This window comes from Arvicola amphibius, chromosome 9 (assembly GCF_903992535.2).
Source record: "Arvicola amphibius chromosome 9, mArvAmp1.2, whole genome shotgun sequence".
Taxonomy (NCBI): Eukaryota; Metazoa; Chordata; class Mammalia; order Rodentia; family Cricetidae; genus Arvicola; species Arvicola amphibius.
Genome location: NC_052055.2, coordinates 11,837,256 through 11,864,728, shown reverse-complemented (window position 1 = coordinate 11,864,728; position 27,473 = coordinate 11,837,256). Strand labels below are relative to the sequence as shown.

Below are 27,473 nucleotides of genomic sequence, written 5' to 3'. Positions count from 1 at the left end.
TAAAGCAATTTAAGAAACAAAGAATCAGATAATTTAATCTGGGGCTTATAGCACAGGGAGTGAGCCCATGAATATTTTGGCTGGGAGCATGGCATCAGGCATACAACTATGGCACTGGAGCAGTAGCTGAAAGTTTATCCACAACCAACAGGCAGTGATAGCAAAGAGGAATTGTCTCAAGCCCAGTGACATCATCACCAACAAATCTCACCTCTTAGTCCTTCCCAAACAGTTTCACCAAATATTCAACCTGTGTGTGAGAGAGAAAGCATTCTTCTTCAAATCATCAGAAGCAATAGATATGTTTTTAAGAAATTGAGCTTACATAGAAATAGGACTAAATTTTTCACTGTCATATATACATGTAAATTATTATATATTTGGTTACATTTATGGCCAACAGCACTCCTTCACAAAGGCCAAAAACTGTGTGGTATTAATAATCTGCTAGATAAAGACCACATATTTTAGATGCAGAGAAACTTACTTGGAATTCTAATCTTTTACAAGTAGAAGACTGAGAATTAATTAACGCCTCTGAGCTTTATGGACAGTAGGAACAAAAAGAGGTCATATGCACAGCACTGTGTGATTTAAACGTGTAAAAATTAAACCCAGTGCCTGTCACTGGGGAATGTGAGTCATCATTAATGACGACATATAAAAGAAATGTGCCTTTTGGGGCTCGCCTTACTGTAACAAAATTAGGGTTCAAGACTTGATTTTCTTGTGTGAGGAGCCTGCAGTTAGGCTTGCCACACACCAATGTCGGTGTCAAACACACACTCGCAGCTTTCCAGCAAGGCTTCCCAAAACAACAAATCACTAGCTTTTCTGATTTTCCTCTTTCCCTATTTCTTACAAGAGTCACTAAATTTAATTTCTTACCTTATTGAATCTATTCAGAATACATTGATTTTCTCATTGCCAGATCTACTGATTAGTACAAAAGCATTCCCATTCACTCCCAGCGTCAGAGTAAGTTGGAGAAACTGGTGCACTCATTAAAATTCAGGAAAACTAATCGAGAGTGTCTAGAGAAAAACCAATGGAACATGGTTTTAATATCTAACTTGATCGTTTACTATCGGCGTGGCTTTTAACAATAAGTTTCTCTCCTTATGACTTTTTTTCCCCTCCATTTTTTTTAAAATGGGGTAATAAAAGTAAAGTCACGTATAATCTAATAGGTTATGGGAATTAAGAGACCTGGTTGCCCCCTTGACAACATAAAGAAACTTAATAGCTGAAAGCATTCAGCATTATTTCATTAGGTAAAATAGCTCCGATCTGACAAATCTAGTTTTATTTTCTCCTTCTCTTTTGCATTTACATAAATATTTCAATTGGGAAAACATGGTGAAGGTTTTCAATATATGTGACTAACCCTGTTAACCAAAACTGTACCAAGACTGATATTTTATAATGTAATATATTTAATACTCTACATTAACAAGGTAGATCTAATACGTCAAAGATTATATTCACATTTTTTAAGATCACATAGATTAAAATTTCAGTTTCAAGGAACTGAAATGACATAGGAACAATATATTTATCAAGAAAAATCATGCTCAAACAGTGATTAAACATTATGTTCAACCATATATTAATGCTTATAGCATTGTATTTCTTTACACATTTAGTTTCTTCTGGTTTATTATTGAGATTTATTTTATGAAAATGTAAAAGAATATTTTTTATCTACAAATAGCCTCCTTATTGGAATTAAGGCAGTTTCTAAATATCTGGCTATTACGAGTAGAACATCAATGAACACAGGTGAGGAAGTATCCACGCAGTAAGTTGTAAAGTCCTTAGGGTGCATGTCTGTAAGTGGTACGGCTAGAAATTAGAGTAGATTTACTTGTCAGCTCTTAGCGGGAACTCCACAAGAATTTCCATAGTGACTTTTTCAACGTGCACTCCCACCAGCAATGAAAATGTGTTTCCCTTTCTCCACATCCGACTGTCATCTGCTGTTATTTGTTTTAGTATTCTTGACATGGCCATATAACTTGAGTAAGATGGAATCTCAAATCTGCTTTTTTATCATTTACATTTTGCTTCTAGCTAAGAATTGAACATTTTATAAAGTGTTTCTCAGACATTTATGATTCAGGTTTTGAGATCTATCTGTTTGATTCTATACTCCATTTTGAAATTATTTACTTGTTTTCTTGAGTTCAGGTATGCTCCCCCACCATGATTTGTATATTATAGATACTAACTCTTTATCAGATGTATAATTCACAAAGCTTCTTTCTTATTCTGGAGGCTTATGCTTTGGTCAATTGGCAGTAAACGGTGCTGGACAGAATGCTTTAGCTTCATAGGACACCACTTATTGTTAGTTTTAAATCCTGTTATACTGGTGTCTTGTGCAGAAAGACCTTCCTTGTGTCAATGGGATCAAGTTTATTCCCTGTTTTCTCTTCTCTTAGGTTTAGCTTACCTTGTATTATGGTCAGAGTATGGCTTCTTTCTTAGGGTTATGATAGCTCCACTTTATGGCCATAGCTATATGAATGCCCCATGGTATCTCCTGGCATCTCTCTTATTAAGGATCTTCACTTTGGCTGAGACTTTACCATCACAACTTGTCATATCTTTTCAGGGACTCTCTGTAGGGGCTAAAATGTTTATACATATTGACTGTATTCAGCAGTGCATCCCTGAATCCCTCAGGATTGCATCATGGATGCTTCCAAGAATAGGATCACCTTAACAACATTGTCAAGTTCTGCTGCCAGACAAGAATGTAGCAAGAACTCTTTGGACCCTGGTTGTATTATTTTCTCATTTGGCATTTGCTTCCAAAGAGTAGAAAGGCACACAGTTAGGCATTTTTTTCCTTTTAAAATATTCAGATCATTACAAATTCAGCCTCCATTGGGAGGCTTTGTTTCAAGACATTTTCTCTCCTATACTAGTAAAACCCCTCAGACTTCTTTTTAGTGCTGATCTCTGATAGTGACCTGTACTTTTTTAGCACCATCTTAGAAAATCTTTCTGTCCTGACATTTCCACAACTTCTCATTTCAACTTCACTCATGTTTGAAGCACACAGCAGAGTGAAACCAAACTCTTGATCAAATTATCAAAAAATGGCCCATCCACAGCACAAGCCTGGAGTACTCTGACCTTCTCTGATATCTCATGAACTCGGTCTCCTCTATCTGCCTTTCAGCCACAAGAAAACCACACAAAATGGTTTTAACTCTGTTTACAATGTATAATGGCTCTCCTAGACCCATTTCCTGTTGGAGTGATAAAATGATCTGCTGATAACAACCTAGGATAGTGTTTATTTGACTCACCGGTCCATGTTATAGTCCATCATTATGGAAAAGCCAAGGCACCAGGAACTTGAAAGAGCTGTTCATGCTATAATCAGAGTAGAGAACAGAAATAACTCATGCGAGCATGCTTACTATGCTCACAGGACAGATTCCTTACTGAGCATGAGTGTATTAAGAAAAACTCTGAGTGGGTTTAACATCAGAACAATTATGAAGATAATATAAGCATGTGTCAGACTTTGTAATCATTTTCATAAATTTCATTTTATATAGTTATTTTAACATCACTAGGGCACGGTGCTTAATAACAACCTCTTATTTGTAGCATTTTTTAGTTTTTGAAGCTGCTCAGTTTATATCAAATTGCTAATAAGAAACTAATTTGTTTTCCCATTATAAATGCTAGAATGTGAGGTGGCTGTCACAGTTGACTGCCTTTCAAAAGCCAGAAAGCTTGGAAAAGATAGGCTCATTAATCAGAGGATGTGCAAGGTGAAGACAGTTTAAGATAAAGTTAAATATCAGACCTTTATTTGTTATGAAGCATAAATTTATGGCAGTTTATGTTTTCTCAGAGCTTCATTGAGACTGCCTTTGGAATTATGGACAATTGTTTCCTTAAAGATCAATGATTCTAAGAGAAAATAAGCCATTAAAATTATTTTGAGCCGGGCGGTGGTGGCGCACGCCTTTAATCCCAGCACTCGGGAGGCAGAGGCAGGCGGATCTCTGAGTTCGAGGCCAGCCTGGTCTACAAGAGCTAGCTCCAGGACAGGCTCTAGAAACTACAGGGAAACCCTGTCTCGAAAAACCAAAAAACAAAACAAAACAAAAAAAAAAAATTATTTTGAATTTTTTTCTATCGCCCTCAGATGACAAATTTCTAGTGCTAAATATGATAATTGTTTAAGGCACAATTGTAAGCAGTTTCGCTCTTTGTTCTATTGTAGGTTATAGTACCATAGCCAATGTGTTTTCTACCACAGAAGCAAATCTTTCAAGGCCCATGGTTGTATCTATTGACTCATCAGTTCATTAGCCTAAATTGATAAAATTATTAAAATATTGCCACAGTTATCTCCCCTGATGTTTTGGCATTGGCGTGAATGATTATGTCATGCTTCATGCCTCAGTGTAAATTGTCCTACTTGAGTTATTGTCATCTTACATGCTACTAGAAATATTAGTTCTCCCAGAGTTTTCACACATAATTTGAAATAATATTGGGGAATAGTGTTTCTCCTTATATATTACCTTATCTATTTCTATTATTTTTTAAGGATTGTCAAAAAGAGAGTAAAATTTTCAGCTAGATCAAATGCAAACATCTTACCATAATGAAACCTCACTATGAACATGCTGTAGACACCATACATTTAGTAGCATGCTGAGTATGGGGAAAGGGTATTTGATTGTGAGTTATAGCATTCATGAATGTAATGTGTGCTGAATAGTCTTAGGTTTCCAATGTCAACATGCATTTTGTTAATACCCCTCTTCATTCATGTCTTTCAGCACTGTCCCCTCCATCTTCCTCCCAACCCGATCCCTCAAGTTCTCCTCCTTGTATGCCCCCAGTCCACGAGGAGATCTCCTCCATTTCTCCCTCATAGGGAGATCCTTTCATTCCCCCCTCCACTTCGCCCTCCATGTTGCATAGCCTCTCTGGGGCTGTCAAGTGTAGTATAGCTAATAAACTTTATTTTACAGCTAATAATCACTTATGAGTGAATACATACCATGTTTATCTTTCTGGGTCTGGGTTACTTCATTCAAAATCTTTTTTTTTTTTCTGGTTACAAGCCATTTGCCTTCAAATTTCCTAATACCATTATTTTTAATAGCTGAGTAGTATAGTACTCCGATGTGTAAATGTATCACATTTTCTTTATCTGCTCTTCAGCTGAGTGGCTTCTAGGTGGTTTTCAAGTTCTGGATACTATAGCTAAAACTGCTATGAATATAATTGAGCAAGTGTTCTTGTGGTATGATTGAACATCCCTTGTGCATATGCCTTATTAAATGGATGAGTAATGCTCATTTTGTAAATGCTTTACATTTTCTTTATCTATAAAATCTACATATTTTCCTTTGAGGCATATCTAGGATATTTCCAATTTCTGACTATTATGAATATATCAACAATGAGCGTGGCTGAGCAAGTGTCAATTTGATAGAATGAAGCATCTTTTGGTTATATTCCTAAGAGTGGTAAAGTTTAGTCTTAACGTTTACAGATTTCCATCTTTTCTGATTAGCAGAAATGCTAATTTTCCCATCATCTCTACAAATTTGCATTACTACCAGCAATTAAAGAGTGTTCCCATTGCTCTACATCCTTGTTGGCATAACCTGCCACTTGTATTATTAAACATAGCCATTTTGATAGGTATAAAATTGGATCTCAAAGTTGTTTTGATTTGCATTTCCCTTATGGGTAAGGATGTTGACCATTTGTTGTTTCTCAGCCATTTGAGTTTGAATTTCCTCTATTGATAATTTTCTGTTTAGATCTGTACCTCGTTTTTGAATTGCATTGTTAGTTTCTTTGACACAGTTTTTTGAAATCTTTGAAATATTTTTGATATTATTTCTCTATTGGATACATAATTAGTAAAAATCTTTTCAGGTTCAGTAGACTGTCACTGTGTCTGAGCAATGATATCTTTTGGAGTACAGAAGATTCTCAGTTTCTTGAGATTCCATTTATTAATTTTTGTGCCTGTGCAAATGATGTTATGTTCAAAAAGTCTGTTTCCTGGGAAAACAAGTTCAAAGCTCGTTCCTACTTTTTCTTTTTCAGGATCAGTATATCAAGAATTATATTGAGGTTTTGATCAACTTGGAGTTGAGTTTTGTGTAGGTTGATACATATAGAATTACTTGGGCTGTTCTACATGCAGCCGTCCAGTTTAACTGATTAGTGATGTCGTCCTTTCCAAGTGTGTGTTTCTGGCTTCTTTAAAAAGAAAAAATAATGTGTCCAAAACTGTGTAGATGTATATCTTGGTCTCAGTTTGATTCCATTGATCAATTTATGTGCTTTTGTTTCAGTACAAATACAATGTTAGTGTTTTCCTTTTTCTTTTTATGATAGCTTTGCAGCACTGCTGGAAATCAGGGATGGTGATACCTCCAGTGATTCTTATTGAAGGCCTTCCGTCATTTCACTTATGCAATATAGCATCATATTGCCTTTATCTCAGAAAAAATCCAGACTTATTACTGAAAAAATGCAAGTAATGGCAGCATAAGTGGTTTTCTTATAATTTAAATTTCTTTCCATTTTTAATCAAATACCTAGTAATTATTTTGGTTCTTTACATATTAGTCAATGATGTAATTTTAAGTGATTTATTAAATTCACCCTCTAACTACTTACAGTTATTACAAAATGAAATACGATAAAAGTTCTCCATTTTTGTTAGACGAAATGGGACAAGGCTAATTTCTCAAATGGAGGTGTTAAAGTGTAGTGATCCAATCTCTAACTATATAAGCAGTGGACTCTGATGCGAAGAGACTCATAAGAGTGTAAAAATAATATGATTGCTAAGAAATTTCCTTAATTCCATGAAGTCATTATTTTATGCCCATTTTTGACCTCTGAATTGAAAGGGAAGCTAGGCACTTTATGAAAGTCTATTTGAAGTTTTCTTTAAGATACAATTAATGTAAAGTATATTTTCAAATAAAGTTAATATGACTTGAAAACTTTAAAATATGAGATCTGAATTTAAAAATGCAAATGTGTTTGCATTTAACATTTTTATTCATAAAATAGTCTAGATAAAAGTATTTTTTATAAAGTCATTTGCAGTGATTCAGACATTGTGAGAATGCACTGTGCCATGAATTGTTAGATGATTATGTTGTCATTTACGTTTTCCTCACAGGAATATGTGATGAAGTAGTACAGAGGGGTGAGTGGCATTTTCCTTAAGAGAAGGTTTATAGAACAGCCATGTTTTCTATGCTATTGAAGAAATGACAGCTCAGAAATCATTTTAAGCTGTTTAAATTCATGCAGCTGACACGCACTGGGGTGTGGAAACAAACTTAGAACTTCTGACCCCAATCCATTTCTTTTCTCACTGTGATCTTCCAAGAGACAAATGATTTTTCAGTAAAGGCAGAACTTATTGCTAATTCATCCTTGTGTCCTTATAAACCTACAGGGGTTTCTTGATAAGTCTGTGAGATAGATAAGAGCATGAATTTAAAAAAAAAAAACAGCATAACTTTAAATCACTGAGTCTTACAATGGTTACGAAGTCATATAATGAAAAGTGTGAGGGCAACGAAGAGCACTCTCAACTGTGGTTGCCAGTGCTTTAATGGAAAAATCACCAATAGTTCGCGAAGTCGGTTCTCTACTGAGGATTAATCCAACACAGTCATACAGTTTGGCAGGTTTCTATATGTAATCTATAATTCTCCCTTTTACACATGCTTACATCCCTAACTAAACTCTGTATCTTTCTCTCTGTCTGTCTCTCCTCTTTCCATCATCTTCACCTTCATTTGCTCAATTAATTTTGGGATTGGGGTCTGCCTTGTGTGACCAGCCTACGAAAGGACACATCCTTAAAAAGATGAATTCTTCTACAGGTTGACAGCCAGTTATGCCAGCACCAGTTGTTGAAGATGCTTTCTTTCTTCCATTGTATACTTTTAGCTCCTTTGTCAAAAATCAGGTTTTCATAGGTTTGTGGGTTAATATCCAGGTCCTCTGTTCGGTTCCATTGGTCGACTTCTCTGCTTTTATGCCAACACCAAGCTGTTTTCATTACTGTAGCTCTGTAATAGAGTTTGAAGTCAGGGATGGTAATGCCTCCAGAAGTTCCTTTATTGTTTTTGGCTATGCTGGGTTCTTTGTTTTTCCATATAAAGTTGATAAGTGTTCTCTCAAGATCTGTGAAGAATTTTGTTGGGATTTTAGTGGGGATTGCGTTGAATTTATAGATTGGCCTTTGGTAGAATTGCAAATCAAAACAATTTTGATATTCAATTTTATACCTATCAAGATGGCTATGTTTAATAATACAAGTGCCAGGCTATGCCAAGAAGGATGTAGAGCAATGCCTTTGTTTAAGAAAGAAATTTACTGAGAACTTGATGAAAGTTTTTGAATCTATTCCTCTCCATCCTGTTTTTATTCCTGTGAGAAAAAGTCATATGTTCATCCAATGCAGAGATATTTCAAAATTAAAAACAAGTAAGCATTGTGTAAAATGTTCTAAATCCATGAGTTTCCGAGTAGTCACTAGGTCCCCAAAAGATTTCATGGTAAATTAGAGGGCACATTTATGTTTGTGTAGATACTTTGTTTCTAAAGTAGGAAGGAGAGCTGTTCACTAACTCTCGTTGCTGGGGATGGTTCCTTTCCATGTAATAATGAAGCAACACAGGTGTATCAGTGTGTGACCGTGGTGCTGAAATTCAAGTTGGATTTCATTGAGTGAAATTCAGTTGCTCAGAGCTACAATTTGTGTGTGTGAGAAAGGATTTGAGAGGCTCTGTTTCTTCCTTTCTCAGCTTACACCTGGCATTGCTTGACTTGCATTCTGCTTCCATCTTCAAAGGCAGGCAGCAATTGTACCACTCTCACATGTGATTCTGTAACTTTATCTTTCTCTCTAACCACTGACTCTATTTTGTGAATTCCCTGGAGCTATTAAAATAATACAGCGTAACTTCCAACTCTGTAGTTCTTGATTATGTCTGATTTGTTCCATTAGCCATGTAAGGTGACATATTAAAGAGTTCTGTAGATCTAAGCCTGGATTGAAAGACCATCAGCCGTAGGATATGTCAAATATGATTTAATAGTATGGTTTTGTTTTGATAAGGATTCCTGATACATTGGTGCATTAGAATTATTTAAATTTCACTCTTTCTGAGAATGGTTTTTTGCTTGTTGTGGAAGAGCAACCTGCATCATTTATATGGGAAATACTTTATTTTAGTATTTATCCCTGTTATACTTTCTGTAAATTAAAATGTAATTACATGTTTCTCCCTTACTTTCCTCCCTCTGATATTTCCCATGTATACTTCCCATTGATTCATCCCAAAATCTTTTATGTAAGATACAAACACACAAACACACTTTTATATGATATAATATATATACATTTGTTATGTAATATATATGTATAATATAGCTCAGAATCATATATTTGTAAATACAAGCATATATGCACACACATATATGCACACACACACATATATATAGGCCTATATTCATATGTAAATATATACAACTTGGCATTGGTTAACCAAATAGGGAACTCCTCCAGGGGGAATGTTATTTCTCCTACTCTCAACATTAATTAATTGGCTATAGTTCTTTATCTAGGGGTGGTGTTGGGACTAATGTAGTCCTGGCCTTCAGCTGCTCTTCCCTGCTAGAACTTCCTAATTGAAGTTACTAGAAGCTGTGCCTAGCCTAGAGGATCAGAGGACGGGATTTTCACCTGTTGGCCATTGACTGCAGGGTATTTAAGCCTCCGTGGTGCTATTAAAGAGGGGCTTTGTACCAGCGATTGGAGGTCCGTGTGCCTGTCTCTGCCTGTGTTTCCTCAACCTCCAGCCCCTTGCCTGAAGCTCTCCAACTGGGTTCTAGCGCATAGAGCGCAGACCAGGGCGCAGTGCGCGGCAGGATGGAACCATATATAATTTCTTCCTTTCCCAATAGCCTATCTATTGATCGTGTACTTCTGGTCTTGTTTAACCAGCCATATTTTTCAGCTTTTAGTTTTGGAACTTCCTTCTCATTTCTGGAAGATACAATCTCACTGCAGTGTTCCTGACTTCCGTTTCCTAAAATCCATATGTTTCTTTCTTCCGTGATATTCCCCAAGTCTGAGGTACAAAATTTGTATTGTAGATGTATCGTTTGGGCTGGACACACTATGGTCCCTGCATTTTAACAAGTTGTGGGTTTTTTTTTTTAACGATCTCTGTCTTTTAAAAAGAGAAGTTCATTTAATGACATTTCTCTGGTGGTATGAGAATAAATATTTGCAATGCAGTTAAAATTAGGCTGCTTTCATAAAGTGGCCATAGTAGGTGCTTATTTAAGATACATGAACTCACTAGGTCACAGTAGTTAGCTATTCGTCACCAGGTCTATTTCCATTCCTGTTGAGTGGAACTTAAATCTAATTACACGCAATAGCTATAAAAGTGTAGTAGTTATATTCATATCCTGGCAGTGCAGAAACATTTTAATTAAAAAGTTATTAGTGATGACACTGAGATTTCATTTGTACATATTTTCACCATAGAACTATATCAATATGATTTCAAACTATGTAAAATATTTGTGACAATATTGCTTATAAGAGATCTATCTGGAGAACAAACATCCACCTAGTGTATAAGAAAAATATAAGGAATATTCATAAAATGGATTTCTGCAAAACAGTGATCAGTGTTTCTATTCTGTTGTCATGAAACAAATATACTATTAAGTCAAAGTATGCAGAGGCAACATAATTTTATGTTTCTGTCCATATAAATCTTTTAAATGTGAAAATCTTTTCTTTGATCGAAGTCAAAATGATGGTTGTCCCTTTGGAGGAGCAATAAATAATGAACGATGAAACCAGAATTCAGTATTATAAACAATGTTTTATTCCCTAATATATCAACTCAGCAATTTGTATACATACTCTCTCTCTCTCTCTCTCTCTATATATATATATATATATATATACATATATGTATGTATATATATATATATATATTCTTGAAATACAAAAGTAAGAGAAAAAATGTACACGTTGTTTATACCTAACCAGTCCTTGCCCAGATTTAAGTAGTATATTTACTTTAGTTATATGTTTGAGTTTATTTAAAGTTTCAACTTGGAATAATCTATCTAGTTAATGCTCACTAATAATTAAAATTGACAGATCTTGGCAGGATAGTCACTTGTTGGTTCCTGGTTGCACAACCCTGGAATAATCACATAGAAACTGTATTAATTTAATCACCCCTTGGACAATTAACACTAGCTTCTTATTGGCTAACTCTTACATATTAATTTCATCCATTATATGTGTATTGCCACATGGCTTTGGCTTATCAGCTAATGTTCCGGCATCTGTCTCTGGCAGGGCTACATGGCTTCTCCCTGACCCCACCCTTCTTTCTCCCAGGATTCAGTTTAGTTTTTTTCCTGCCTACATCTATTTTTTGCCCTGTCAGGCCAAGCCATATTTCTTTATTTTTCTTTACATTTTTGTTCTTCTTTTATTACTTTATAAATATTACCAATCAAAATTTTCACTTTCTCCCCTCCTCCCACTTCCCTCCTGTTCTCCCACTCACCCTTCCCCTCTCCCCCTCCAGTCCTAAGAGAGGGCAGGGTACCCTACCCTGTGGGAAGTCCAAGACCCTCCCCACTCCATCCAGGCTTAGGAAGGTATGCATCCAAATAGAATAGGATCCCAAAAAGCCAGTACATGAAGTAGAGGCAAATCCCAGTGCTGTTATCATTGGTTTCTCAGTCTGCCCCAATTGTCAGCCACAGATTTCTTTATTAATTAACCAAACTTTTTCAAAGTATACAAAGGAAAATCCCACATCAGATAGAGTATTGGTTCTATAAGAACAATGAAGAATGTTTGATATCATGTCACAGGAAAATTTGTGTGTAAAAATACAGATTTCAGATGTTAAAACAGATACATTTAAATGCAATTTAATTGCATTAGACTTTAAAAGTAGAAAGCTTTCTGTAGTTGAAATGTTAATCAGAAGAGAAGGAAAAATTAAAAGAAAGAAAAGAACCATAAGATCCTTCTCAAGTAATAAAGGAAGAAGGTCACAAAAGAAGCAATGGATACAGACAAAGCTCTGACTCTGAGAATGATTCTTCAGCCATCAAGGAATCAGAGAGCTTAATTCCTCAAACACAGGAAGCTGAACTATGGCCACAGCCTCAGTGCTTTGAATTGCTTTGAATTAGAGACTGATATAGTTCAAGACCTTCAGAAAGCCATTAAGCTTAAGGCACAACTTAAATGTAGCCTGTGAGGCTCTGAGCAGAGAATCAACTGAACTCTGCTCTGGAAGGCTTATATTAAGTTAATAAAAAAAACATTGTATAAGTTTGTGGTAACTTGAAGGAGGACTATAAGCATAATACATCTATTCTTCATTATGAAAGTTTTGCCATATCTGAGACATAAGGGCGATATTGTTGAATTCATAGTATCTCCATAATTCTGAGAATGCTATCTCATCTTATACAAGTGAGATGAGCCTTGGTAATAATATAAGTACAGGCATATTATGTGCTTCTGATAATAGATACAACTCTAACCATCTGCCTATGAAACAACTCATACAGTCAAGGTCTGAGTAGAGAGTGCGGCTTGTTAAGTCATTGGGTATTAACATGAGGACCTATGTTACATCTAGAAGTAGCAGTGTATATGTGAGACACTAGTGCTGAAGAGTGGAAGAGTGGAAGATAGGAGGAAACCTTGAACTCTTTGACCAGTCAGAGACATTAGCAGTGAGTCCCTTCTTTAGGGAGAGACCGTGATCCCCCAAATAAAGTAGATAATGATCAAGGAATGTACCCAATATCAATGTTTGGTTTCCACAAGAACACATGTACTAAGACACTCTGAAGGACATGTGTAAACATACTCTCCCAGTGCACATATAAAACACACACACACACACACACACACACACCACAAACTGTTATTATTTTACAAAATGGTTTATAACTTAAGAGATATGGCTTACATAGCAAGAAAACCATTCAAACTTATGGATATGTCCTGGATTGTAAAGAAACTGCTAGAAGATTTACAAGTATTTAAATGAAAACATATTGGAAAAGCTCTAAAGAAGTCAAGTATGTCTTAATTGTAAAAGGAGTAATCGAATACTACTGTTTATACACACATACTATGAGTTCTTTAAAATCACAGCTCTTGAAATATCATGCATTGAACTCTGAATTAAATGAATTTAAAGGGACATTTATCTTTTTCATTTTTTTCTCATGTTCAAATGTGTATTCTTTAAGCTACTGCCAGTTATTTAGTACAAAGTTAAAATCATTATGTTGGTTTTCTGGCCTATGTGGTTTTGTTTTTGCTTTTATTCTTCTTTCATATATTACATCGCAACTGCAGCCTCGAGGTCCACAGTTAAAACAATCTCCATTAATTCTTCTGGATATTATTTGTCATTTTAATTGCATTGGTATTTCAGTTCAAGCCCAAGAAGAATCAAATGATACTTAAAATTGCTGTTATGGTATCATGGCTCAATCAGTGGCTTACAATAAGTTCTATTAGTGACTAGTCATTTTATCCTTTATTGACTTTAGAAAGAAATAACCCAATTACGCTTAAGAATGTCATAAGCTATTAATGAAGTACATATAATTCATTATATATATAAATGAATCATATATAACATAGGTTATAAATAAATAATTGTATTAAAACTTTACCATATATTACTCCTTAACCTATAATGCAAAAATATGAAATATTCACAAAACACCTGGATCCTATTAAAATTATATGGTGTCTTAAGGAGAAACAGATACATGTTTGGGGATTAGTAGCTTTGTTAGCTGCTTATTTTCAGAGAATATCATTTGCACTTGGAAAAACAAGTATTTTAAACTATTTAAACTTGAGTTCAAATAGTGCTTAATTTCTACTTTTTCCTATATACCTTTTTATTCCTCAAGAACAACATTGAAATTTCAAGGACGCTGATCTACACACACATTATGACCATAGCATGATCTGTGTACTTTTATATTTTCTATTAAGGATCTCTTTCTGGTATTAGTGACACACAATACCCTTAAACACAAATTCTCATAATTCTCATTCTTAAAGTTAGAACTAATGACAATTTTAGTATGAAAGTATTGTTGATAGGCATTATAAAATGTAATACACATATACTTCCATTATTAAATATATACCTTTATATACTTGTACTTTGATGGCTAATTTACAATTGGAAAGACATGTATCTATGCATGAGTATACAGAAAAAATGAACTTGATAACATGATTTCTAATTTCCCTAAAAACCTTATTATGCTAATGATTACATGTCTAAAGATTCTGTTTTGCCTTTTAGGTTAACAGGATTCCACCTACCACCCCCAGTGACAAGTACCAAATCTGTATTCTCACTACGATTGACCAGTGACTTTGCTGTTAGTGCTCATGGATTTAAAGTATATTATGAGGGTAAGTGGTGGTAATAGAATATATTACCAATTTCCAGTTTAATTAACTAAAACCAGAATTCTCCAGGTATGGTGATGGAAGATTAATTACCATAAGGATCATGAAGACTGGCTGAGCACATCTAATTTTCTCAAAACTTACGAACAGATAAATTTTTTTAAATGAAAGATTTATTTATTTTTTTATTTTATGTATTAGTGTTTGTCTGAATGAACATATGTGTACCATGGATGTGCAGTACCAGTGGTGGCCAGAAGAGGCTATTAGAATTGCTAGCCCCAAGGAACTGATTTCTTTTTCTTTCTTTTTTTTTTTTTTTTATTAGGCTCTTACCTAGTTCTTAAAATTCTTTTTATGGACTATTCGATTCAGCAGTAGTTAAAACAACATTCAATTGATTTTTCTCTGAAGGATGAAGCATGTGATTTTACTGCCACAAGCCTGGTGTTTTTAATATACCATTTTAATGTTGATGTTCCAAGGAGGTATCGTAGGTCCCTGCATTTATGGCCAGTATGGAACCTCTGATCAGAACCTTCAAGTAGCCTACCTTCAGGAATTTCTCTGAAATACTTGATAAGACAGGCTGAATAACCACACTGATCTCTCTCCAACCTGAGCTGAGATCACTGGTAGTGGTACTCACAATATTGACTGGCTTTACTTTGAGTGACTTCTGACTCCCCTAAGCTAGCTCCATTCTGTTTCTTTAGTTTTCCTTATTAGTATATAATAGAAAGGGAGAAAATGGCCAAGGGACAACATATATACAGTCTGTTACAGAAGAGACTGACCTTAAACTAAGATAATGAGACTTAGTTATAGAAAATCATAATAAAACTTGTCCCAAGCACCTAATGAAGATAATTTTCCTAGATTGCTGCTCAAAATGAGGGGAGTTCAGTACTCTTACTGCAGGATGTGGCAATCATTAAAAATGTATTACATGTTCATTTTTTTCTGTCACAGAAATACAGAATCAATGTGCTGAATAATCATTAATAATCTTGTACATTTATAAATAAAACAAGCATAATTAGTAGAAAACAAAAGCTTCCAAGATATTTATTTATTTAGAATTATTTTCAAAAATTGTTTAATAAATAGAAACATTTCTATTCCTAGCTTGGTGGTGGTGGCACATGCTTTTAATACCAACACTTGGGAGGCAGAGGCAGGTGGATGACTATAAGTCCATGGCTGGCTTGGTCTACAGAGTGAGTTTCAGGACAGCCTAGAAAACATACAGAATACTTGTCTTGAAAAGTCAAAAAAGACATTAAATAAATAAATAATAAAGAAAGAAAAATAGATAGCTAGATGATAGATAGATAGCTAGATGATAGATAGATAGATAGATAGATAGATAGATATAGATGATAGATAGATGATAGAAGAAATTGAAATTCTAAGTGCCCAGCCTATTTGTATAACTGTGATAATTACAACTGTGGTTTTGTGGTATCCTTCTTTTTAATATTGGTGGGTCGATATTGAACAAGCTCTGTAGTGTGTAGTACATCCGTTTCACTTCAGGTAGATGTATTTCTTTATATTATTAAGTTCCATCTCTTTATATTTCTATGCTAATTATCGCAGCTTTTAGATGATGGTAATATTAGAATGTAAGATGATTGATGTTAATTCTCAATACAATTTCTACAGAATATTTTTCAAGAGGACTGCACAGGAATAAATATAAAAACTAAATGATAGAACAAATAACGAAGAACCTTATTAAAACATCGTAGAGAAAACCTTTCCAACATCAAAAGATAGATGGATAACATGTCCTCCAGGAAAATATTGAGAGATTCAACTAAATAAAATCTGAAAGCTGATTAATGCAGTATTTTAAACAGTCATTCCTTATCTCCTGTTTGAAAAACTGTTTCCTTATATAAATAGACTAGATTAATCTGAAAATCCTTTTGTTTTTACAAATTAGATACTGGGATAATACGTTTTACAACCAAGTAGGATTACAATGCCATTATTATATTAAAAAGAGAAAAAAATCAGTATGATGTCATTTTCATTCCATATATGTATATACATATGTATGTATAAAACAACTGTTTCTGATATAAAATTTGACTAACACCTGAATTATAAATTTCATAAAAATCTAAATAGAGAAAAAAATGTATGTAGCAAAGGTGGCCATACATAAGAAACTTTCACTGATAATTTTGTTAGCCATGAAATTAGCTCACGGATAGGAGAATACCAGAACTATTTCTTTAAGTCGTGGCAGTGCGGAGAGTGAATATGGCACAACATCAAGCCAAAGAATTAAGATCAAGTGTTCAGATGATAGATTTCACAAGTGAAATACTTCAAATAGGTTTAATTAAAGTAAGCAAGGTATTTATATATTTATTTTTTCAGATTATATGAGTATGAGAAAGGTATCCAATATAGAAAAATATTTATATTAGTTAGTATTAAAACTTTCATATTGTAAATATGAATTCTAAGCTCATCATTTTTTTGGACTATAAATGATTATTTTCTATAGATTTAAAGCAGTCTATCTGTGTCTAATTTAAAATATTCCACATTATCAATTTAAGGATTTCACATGAAATATCATAGACTACATTTCAATTATCTTTATATCTCTTTAACTATAGCCCTCTTATTGCATTTATCCTCTTGAATCAAACTTATATGATTTTATTTAGAGTGGAAAATATGCTAACAATATTAGTAACTTAAGATTTCATTTTCCACTAAGCAATGTCTGCCTTTTCACCAAGAGCTGTTTACAGAACAAGGAGAGACATTCAACACACAAGTCACTTTTTGTCATGGTTGTACATTTAAAGCTTGTATTGAATTGCATTACTGTGCTCAGTCATTAGAAATGATATTATTGAGGCTCCCAATGCTAATAAAATCCTGGTAAATAAAATTTACCACAGTTCATGATTAGGTGCATCTTTTATGAATTATCATTTTGTTTCTAATAAAGCTCACTCATTGTTCTCCACAAAGGCATGCCATGTTAGCTCTTGATAGGGTAAACATGATCAAATGAACATCCAAAATCTGCCTTATCTTCAGCTGTAGTTCCAACCTTCTGATATGCCTGTTTAAATGGCTCTGAAAAGTTATCTGTAGAACTGATTGCCTCTTCCTTTTAATTCTCACCTTCCTAGCTTTGCTCTAATATTTAGTTGAATGTGTTATTTTCAAGGTAATATAGCAATTTACCAAATCTGAAGAACAACTCTCTATTTTATGTTTCTTCATTTTCATCTGTTGAGCAGCTTGGGTCTTGACCTGATGGGTCACCACAGGTCAAAAGCAAGGGATCTGAGCGACTGTGACTAAAAGCCTCTGCAAACATAATCCAAGATAAATATTTCTTCCTTACAAGAAGCTTATCTCAAGTGTTTCTCCTTAGCCATGGAAAGCTGACTGACATAAATATGAATAACAATTTACCAAATTTAAGAAAAAATTCTCAAACCATCGTACCAGTCTTCAGAATTTAATATATTCGAGGTTGGAGAGATATGTCAACAGTTAAGAGTGCTTGATTCTCTCCCAGGGGACACAACTGCCTATAACTTCTGCTTCATGGGATCGGATGCCTTCTTCTACCCTTATTGACACCTGCATAAGAATGACATGTACTCACACAGACCCATAGAATATACATACATAAAAATAAATTCCTAGAATAGAATTTAATGTATACTAGTTTTATCTCTTCCTAAAATAGGGCTAAGGAGAAACCTGGTGCTAGAGAAATTTCCAGGAGTCCACAAGGATATCCCTAGCTAAGACTCTTAGCAATAGTGTAGAGGGAGCCCAACAGGCCTTCCCCTGTAATCAGATTGGTGAATGTCCCAACTATATCATAGAGTCTTCTTCCAGCAACTGATGGATGAGATGCAGAGATCCACAACCAAGCACCAGGTGGAGCTCTGGGAATCCAATTGAAAAGAGGAAAAGGGAATATATGAGCAAGTGAGGAGAAGATCGTGATGAAGAAATCTACAGAGACAGCTGCACCAAGCTCATGGAAACTCATGAAATTTAAATTGAGAACTGAAGTGATGTGAGATTCCCCTCTGTATGCTGTAAATATGTTTTATTGCCATTGGTGAATAAAAAGCTGTGTTTGCCAATGGCAGGGCAGACTATAGCAAGTAAGGGAATCCAAACAGAGATAGAGGAGGAAAGATGGCAGCTTCAGGGAGATGCCATGCAGCTGCTGAAGGAGAAAGATCACAGAATGTAAGAGCTAGGTAGGAATATGCCTGAACCATTGCCCAAACAGTGTTGTAATTAATATAGTTAATATATTATATAGAAAATATTCTGTGTCATTATTTGGGTCTGTGCAGTTGGGTAATCAATGTACACTCTTTGTTTACAGTGAAGTCTCCATGGGATTGAACTAGTCCCTCCATATATAGGAGAAAGTAGTGTAGCTTGGACTTTCTATGAGGCATTTAGCAATAAGATATATTCGTAGTACATGAGCTAGCTTATTGGAGCCTATTCCCATGGTGAGATGCCATGCTAGGCCTTAATGCAGGGGGAAGGGCTTGGTCCTACCCCAACTTAATGTTCTAGACTTTTTGATTTCCTATGGAATGCCTTTCTTATTGCAAGGAGTTGGTGGAGTTTGGGCTGAAGAGAAGGTGGAAGGGGGGAAGTGAACTGTGGAATGAATGTAAAATGAATTTAAAAGAAATTAAAATAAAAAAATCTGTCTGTGTTCCCAAGGATGCTCTATTTTGCATTTATTTTCCCTAAATTATATTGACTCCTTAGTTACCTCCAATAGTTGTTACTTATAAATTCTAAAAAATTAAATGAATAATGTTCATCAGTGATTATGACACACACATATATATATTTCCAGATGAGCAATCTGCTCCAGTATCTGAGAGAACTGATGTGTTAGTTTTCCTTAGCTATGATGAAACATGTGGGATAATCACGTTATGAGAGAAAAAAATGTTATTTTGGTGCACAGTTTCAGATACTTTTATCTATGGACATTTAACTTCTTTCCTTTCCATCTGTGGTGGGCAAGCAAGTCAAGGATATTTTTTGTAGCGAAACGTCGCACAGCATGGCAGTCAGGGAGCAGAAAGTCTTCACCTCCTAATTCTTTACCACATCCCAACCCTCGAAAGGCTGGAAATGAAGCCTTCAGCACAGGCTTCTACAGACCTTTCAAAGTAACAACCATAATAACCACAAACACATTCATAGCGTCTATCATTTAGCTATAAACAGGAATAAACCCATTTGAATGACTTATTCTAGAATCTGATTAAGGGAGAGTTTTGACTAAGATATTCCATTTAGCTGAGTGCTCCGAAGGTTGTCCATTTTTTTTTTTTTTTGGCTGTCCATTTTTGGTTCTCTGTGTTAACTAACATTTATTGCAAGAAGTTTATCTGATGAGGGCTAAAAGTCTTATTAATATATTGGTTTAGCAGTACGTAATTGGTAGTTATTTTATTGCTATGTTCACTTTGCAGATTTATAGTAACAGTTTTTTTCTCTTAAGGCTCATGACCCAATTAACTATCAAATTCTTAGATATTTTAGCTGTGTCAGATGTGGGTTGATATTTTGAAGTGGGTCTTCAATCCAATCAAGACGTTGTTTACTCCCATGACATTGATGACTACATTATACTACTACATTCTGCATGCAAGTCACAATTACAGGCCACAAAGTTCATAGCTATGTGATAATTCATGATTATTTTTCCCCGTCAGCAGAGTGCACAGTATATTCAGTAGGGGTAAGTCTTTTATGTGAGCACCAGCACGATTTCTCTTTCACAAAGGACTCAGCAAGATATAATACATTTTTGATGCTGTTGGTAAGACTTGGTCAAATATAATAGGTAGCTGAGGCATTGTCTCCTCCATTATATGGGAACTCTATTTGCATTCCTTTCATGCATGCACATATTTTAGGAAGTTTCTAGAGTAGACAACAGCGGGTTTCCAAGTGACTTTTCATGGGGTCTTTAGTGTTAGTTGCCCTTCCTTATATTCTCTCTTCTACATTGTCTTCTCATTCCCTCTCTCTTTTATCCTATTATAGTTTGCCCTTTAATCTCTTATAAGACTATGTTATACCACCCTTTTCTTGAGAAATCCTCACGCACCTACTAGATGGTCCTTTAACAGCTATCTAAGCTCTGTGATTATTCTAAATAAAATACATATCTAAAACTTAAAAGCTAATATCTATTTATAAGCAAAAATATGCAATGTTTGTGTTTCAGGGACCAAATTACCTTACCCTAGATGACTGTTTCTAGCTTTAGCCATTTGCCTTCAAATTTTATAATTCTATTTTTATTAATATGTTAATCATATGTCTTGGGAAAATACTCTTATTTTGGATATTAATTTGGGGTCCATAATAAAAAGAAATCACTAAAAATAAAGAAACAATTGGATAGAGGGACTGGAGAAACGGGCCAGCAGTTATGAACTCGAGTAGCTTTTCAGGAGAGACATGATTGTTTTGCAGCACCCACACGATAACTGAAAACTCTCTGTAGCTACAGTTCCAATGAAACAGACACAGTCTTGTAGCTTCTGTGGGCTCCTGCATGAACACAGGTCACATAAACTTACACAGGCACGCAGAAGGACGCATGAAATAAGTAAACAGATACTGCTTATGGGAGAGACTAACAGGGAACATCATAGTTGGTTATTGTTTCAGGATAAGAAATGTCATAATATTTTGCTTAATATAATTTTTACAGGACATTTTATTAACATAAAAGTATCATAGTTCTAATAAGAAACCTTACATTGAATCCAGTTTTCTTTAGTTAATAATGCTTTCCAAAACATATTTTAAACATCTACCATGAGTCTTGTTACTAGATAATCCTTACTGTTAGTTTTAGAATGCATATAATTTGCAATTAGAAACAAAGTAAGCCACTAATAAATGATCATTTTATAAGTATAATTTATAATCTTATTCAATGCAAAGCAATACTGTTAAATACATATTAGTTTTTGAAATCTTTGTATTCTTGTAACAGAATCAAGAAACTTCATATGGCATTGTTCTGTAGAAGGCTCAGATTATCAAAGGAATGATTTATGGCCTTGGTCATTCCAGGAGAGTATGTACCATCAGTGGACATGGAGCATCAAGTGCTTGGGCTTATTTATGTTAAACAAAGAATGTTAAATGGCAGATTCTTTTCTTTTTTCCCTTCCTTTTTTATTGTTTGTTCTTCTCTTTTCCAGCAAGCAAGCAAGCTGTTAAACATTTACCGCCCAAGGTAGTCAGTGACAGACTCAAGCTGTTTGTTCCAAATGACTCACTCTCTTTATCCTGCATTTCTTTTTCCTTAAGCATTACTTTTAATCAGACTTTTCCTCACTTAAATATTTAAAAGAACCACCTGAGGGTATCACTATACTGAAAACATATTTTATTTTATTTTTTTTTTTTCCTCATGGTTTATTTTTTTTTATATTTAAAAATTTCCATCTCCTTCCCTCCTCCTCTCCCCCTCCCCCCCCCCCCGCTCCCCTTTCTCTCCCCTCCTTCTCCCCCTTCCCTCCCCTCCCCTCCACCCATACCTCCCCTCCCTCCCTCTCAAGGCCAAGGAGCCATCAGGGTTCCCCACTCTATGCTAAGACCAAGGCCCTCCCAACTCCCCCCAGGTCCAGGAAGGTGATCGACCAAGCTGAGAAGGCTCCCACAGAGCCCGTCCATGAAGAAGAATCAGAGCCCAGAGCCATTTTCCTTTGCTTCTCAGTCAGCCCCCGCTGTTGGCCACACTCAGAGAGACGGGTTTGGTCGCATGATCCATCAGTCCCATTCCAACTGGAGTTGGTGATCTCCCATTAGTTCACACGATCGCCAGAACCTCCACCTGACGATAGATGAAGAAAATGACAGAGCCCCACCTTGGAGCACCGGACTGAGCTCCCAAGGTCCTGATGAGGAGCAGAAGGAGAGAGAACATGAGAAAGAAAGTCAGGACCGTGAGGGAACCTCCAGCTGGCGACAGATGGGGAAGGTGACTGAGCCCCACATTGGAGCACTGGACTGAGCTCCCAAGGTCCCGATGAGGAGCAGAAGGAGCGAGAACATGAGGGAGAAAGTCAGGAACGAGAGGGGTGCGTTCACTCATGGAGACGGTGGGACAGAACTAATGAAAACATATTTTAAACACCAGAAATAAAGCTCAGGATCCAACTGACACAATTCCGTTTGTGACACACAAGATGAGTAACTGACCCACTGTTTTTTTAATTTTTTATTTTTAATTCTAAGTTTCAGTTCATCAGCTATATTATTCTAGAAGAGTACCTTCAAGCCACATTTTAGTTTTATTTAATGGAAATGTCTGGTGCTAACTTCTACCATTTTTCTTCCTATAACATGGTTAAATTTGATTGCAATTTATTTCCATACCTAAATACAAAAATGGTCACTGTTTCTCTCACATCAACTTGTTGTGTGAGGCAACTATTTGTTGCCACCTTCTCAGGCCTGAAATAACCATACAGAAACTGTATTACTTAAATAACTGTTTGGCTTATTAGCTCTAGCTTTTTATTGGCTAGCTCTTATATCTTAATTTAACCTGTTTCCATTATTTTATATCTTACTACAAGGCTCATGGCCTACTGGTAAGATTCCAGCTGGATGCCTAAGTCTTTCTTTTCTGGAGGCTCCATGGCATCTATCTAACTCTGCCTTCTTTCTCCCAGGATTCAGTTTAGTTTTACTGACTAGCTCTACTCTACCCTATCACTGGCCAAGATAGATTCTTTATTCATTAACCAATAAAAGCAACACATATACAACAGGACTTCCAACAACATTTTCCATTTTCTGTGTAAATAAAAGGGAAGGTTTTAACTTCAACATAGTAAAATTACATATAACAAAATAGGTATCAAGCAAGAATTATTATATTTATATCTATTTTACTTTTTATTATAACTAAGGAAAACTATAATTATAACTATTCTTCACCTTATTCAAGACCCCAGAAGGATATATTACCTAAGTAAACAGGAAGTCCATTGTAAGCAATTTCCAAAACTCTAGAATTGACAGAAAAATCTCTCTGCATGGACAGTGAACCAAACTTCTTCTGTCTCATTGAAACGTCCATTTTCAGCCTATAGGATCATAGTATCTGGCAAACTTTCCCATGAAGTGCTAAATTTCAAAGACAATTCCACCTATATTGGCAATTTGTCAGTCAATTTCTTTTGTATCCTGCAGAATGTCTGGCAGACTCTTTCATGAAACAGGCACCGCAAAAGACTGTCTTACCCTTAGGCAAGTTCCACAGTCTTTTCTCCTTGGGTCCTGCATGTCCAGTTCACACAAAATACCATCAAGCAGTCCAGGAAAGAATAGTTTCTTGCCCAAATGGCTAACAAATATCATAAGGAGCCTCTTCGATGCCCATCATCCTCTTGGAGTAGCTTAGTGCTGCCAGAAGCAGATGTGTCTCATTGTCATGAAAATTCATAAGTTCTTAAAACATTTTAAATGCCATATTCTATAAACTTTGAAAGGTTTGAAGAATGCTTATCCATAAGAAATACATCTCTGTACATCTAGAAAACCTAACTAACTTGACTACAAGCTTGACATTTATAGATGATTATCTATTAACTTGTATTTCATAGTTATCCATTACATTTTTAGATGAACTGAACAATCACAATACCTTAATCAAGAACAGAAATGTACATATAATAAGATTGATCTAAAATTTGTATTGATAGACGAAGATCCATATAAATGCAAAATATTCAAATGTATAGAATATTCCCCTTTAAATATAGCCAAACATTTATAAACAAACATTTAGGGAATTTGGGCATAGTTCTCTCCAAACTCCTTCCTATTTTTTGCGGGGAAAAGTAATTTTTGGGGATTTTCACGGCGACCTTTCAGGGGACTTGATCCATCAAACCATGTTAGTCTGGAATAGATCCATAGGTTATCATTTTCTGTGGAAACAAAAGAAAAATATTTTTTCTTAGACCCAAATTCTGGTTTCAAGATATCTTTTAAATATATATGCTGGTTTAGCTTAGCAACACATACAATGAAATTTCTCTTTGTACTTAGTTCCTTCGCAGTCAAAAAATGTAAAGAAAATGCAATAATATACATAATCCAGACTCTCTCTCTCTCTCTCTCTCTCTCTCTCTCTCTCTCTCTCTATATATATATATATATATATATATATATATATATATATATTTCATGGTTTACTTTTCTTATTCTATTATTTTTTCTACAAGTTCACTCTGTCTTTTTAAAACTGTTTTTTTAAAAAAACCCATTTACTTCTTTTTATAATCTCTATACTCTTTTTCTTCTCTCTCCCAAGCCTACATACATCTATCCAACACTGTGACCCATTTAGAGTTTTTTTTTTAATCTGTATCTGTCTTTATTGTGTATCTGTAATCCTTTTCTGACCAGAAGCACCCCTTTTTATGTTAAGTAGTTGTAGCTAGGGCCAACACAGCCCTGCCTGCTTGCTCTGCCTAGTCCAGCATGGTGGAGGCATGTTTGCTGCCTCTGCAAGCCATGCACACCACCTCAGTTCCAAGTATTCAGCGGGTCTATGTCATACCATGAAGCAGTTTGTAACATGTTGCTCACAAAACCCATTTAAAGGCTTGGCCTCCTGAAAGAGCCAGAATTCAAGCTGGCACCATGGACCAGGAAGCTTCTCTTTTGAAACCTTGCTCTTTTTTCCTGCTACTGCTGAATCAGGAAGACTTCTTTTAAGGCCAGCCAAAATAAATACACAAATAAAAAGGCTGCTAAAGTCTGTTTTTCTTGTGTGTCTAGAATTCATTTCCAAGCTTTCTCAGATTTTACGTGGATGTACTCAGCTACGTTGGTGTGCCATCTGTTGTGCTAGGCTGCTTGATTGTTCCCATCTGCCAGCCCTGAAATAGCCATATAGAAACTGTATTAAATCACTGATTGGACTATTAGCTCTAGCTTTTTATTGGCTAGCTCTTATATCTTAATTTAACCCATTTCCATTATTTTATATTTTACCACAAGGCTCGTGACCTACTGGCAATATTTCAGCTTGTGGCTCGTGGTCTTTCTCCTCTGGCAGCTCCATGGTGTCTCTCTGACTCTGCCTTCTATTTCCAAGTATTAAGTTTAGTTTTCCTACCAAGCTTTATTCTACCCTATCACAGGCCAAGACAGATTTTTTATTCATTAATCTATTAAAGCAACACATATACAGAAGACTTCCCACACCATTAACTTATTATTATTATTAAGAAATTCTTTAATTTATAGAAACTGATTTTTATAAATAGCAAAATAGTTGATTTCTATAAATAACAAAATATAAAGTTATCCACATTTAGTTTCTAGTGAGTATATTATAAACAGCCTAACCTATTTAGGTGATGGTGGCTCAATGCCTTTAATCCCAGCACTTGGGAAGTAGAGGACGTCAGATCTCTGTATATAAGTCCAGAGCCTGGTCTACAACATGAGTTTTAGGATAGCCAGGGCTATGCAGAAAATCTGTCTCAAAAATCAAACAAGCAAGCTAACAAATAAAAACAAAAGTCTAATATTGTTGTATCACCTTCAAACAACAGATGCCATTGGTTACTACTGCTTTCTGTAGCATGATTAATAAAAGACCAGTGACAGAAGTTGAGGTTCAAACTGAAGGTCTGAAAAGCAAAGCAGCCAGCCATTGGCTTTTACCTCTACCTCAATCTGAAATGACGATCTGCCTCCAGTAATCTCAGAATATGACTGTGTGTGAAAACTATATTTTCTCTAGGACTGGGATTAAAGTTGGGCACTACTACCGCCCAATTTCTTTTGCAAACTAGTGTAGCTACTAGAATAAAGGAGTATGTCACCCCTGCCTGGTCTGTAAGGCTGATCAGTGGGGCGTTTTTACTGTCTGAATTTCAGGCAAGCTTTATTTATTAAAATACAAATGAAATATCACTACAGTTTACATTAGCCCTTGATTTGAAGAAATGATAAATATCATTGGTGGTAATAACAGAATTTGCTAAATTATTTCTCAATGAAATTTTATTTTAAACATTATCATGATATATCCTAAATGTCTTACCTCTTTTCACAATCAGGAGAAATAAGATTTGTGTTATATTCATCACTAATATGCTCATGAGTACTGAACACTAAGATAACTACAGTCATGAATGTAATAGTATTTGATACATTCAAACCTCTAGAGGAAATTTTAATTTCTATTGGTATTTCCATTGATATTCCTGAAATTTACATGCCCTTTTATTTTTTAGCAGATAGTGAATAGTCCTAAAGACTTTTCTATTATTATATAAATATATTCTAGTGTGTTTACTCACTGTGTTAAATATTTTTTTTCCAGATATTTATTTTTTATTAAAGATTGCCTTCTCCTCCCCTCCTCCTCCCCCCTTCCCTCCCCTCCCCTCCACCCATACCCCTACTCCCTCCCTCTCCAGGCCAAAGAGCCATCAGGGTTCTCTACACTATGTTGAGTCCAAGGTCCTCCCAACTCCCCCCAGGTCCAGGAAGGTGAGCAACCAAACTGACAAGGCTCACACAGAGCCCGTCCATGTCGTAGAGACCAAGCCCATCGCCATTGTCCTTGGCTCCTCGGTCAGCCTCCACCATCAGCCACTTTCAGAGAGTCTGATTTGGTCGCATGTTCCATCAGTCCCATTCCAAGTGGACTTGGTGGTCTCCCATTAGTTCTGTCCTGCCGTCTCAGTGGGTGAACGCATCCCTCATGGTTCTGACTTTCTTTCGAGAGGGTGCCAGAAATGTCCAGATCCTATTGCCATACTCATGAATATCTTGCATATCACCATAGAACCTTCACCTGGCATTGGATGGAGAAAAT

At 35.5% G+C, this 27,473-nt stretch overlaps 1 protein-coding gene across 3 annotated transcripts in view; it reads left to right on the top strand.

Annotated features, from left to right (window-relative positions):
- Csmd3 (CUB and Sushi multiple domains 3) overlaps window positions 1-27,473 on the top strand; it is a 976,820-nt gene that overhangs the window by 117,788 nt on the left and 831,559 nt on the right. For all 3 annotated transcript variants that reach the window (XM_038342099.2, XM_038342098.2, XM_042055667.1), the window contains exon 3: window positions 14,442-14,554. In XM_038342099.2, the coding sequence (XP_038198027.1) occupies window positions 14,442-14,554 (113 nt within the window). The remainder of the gene's footprint in view (window positions 1-14,441; window positions 14,555-27,473) is intronic.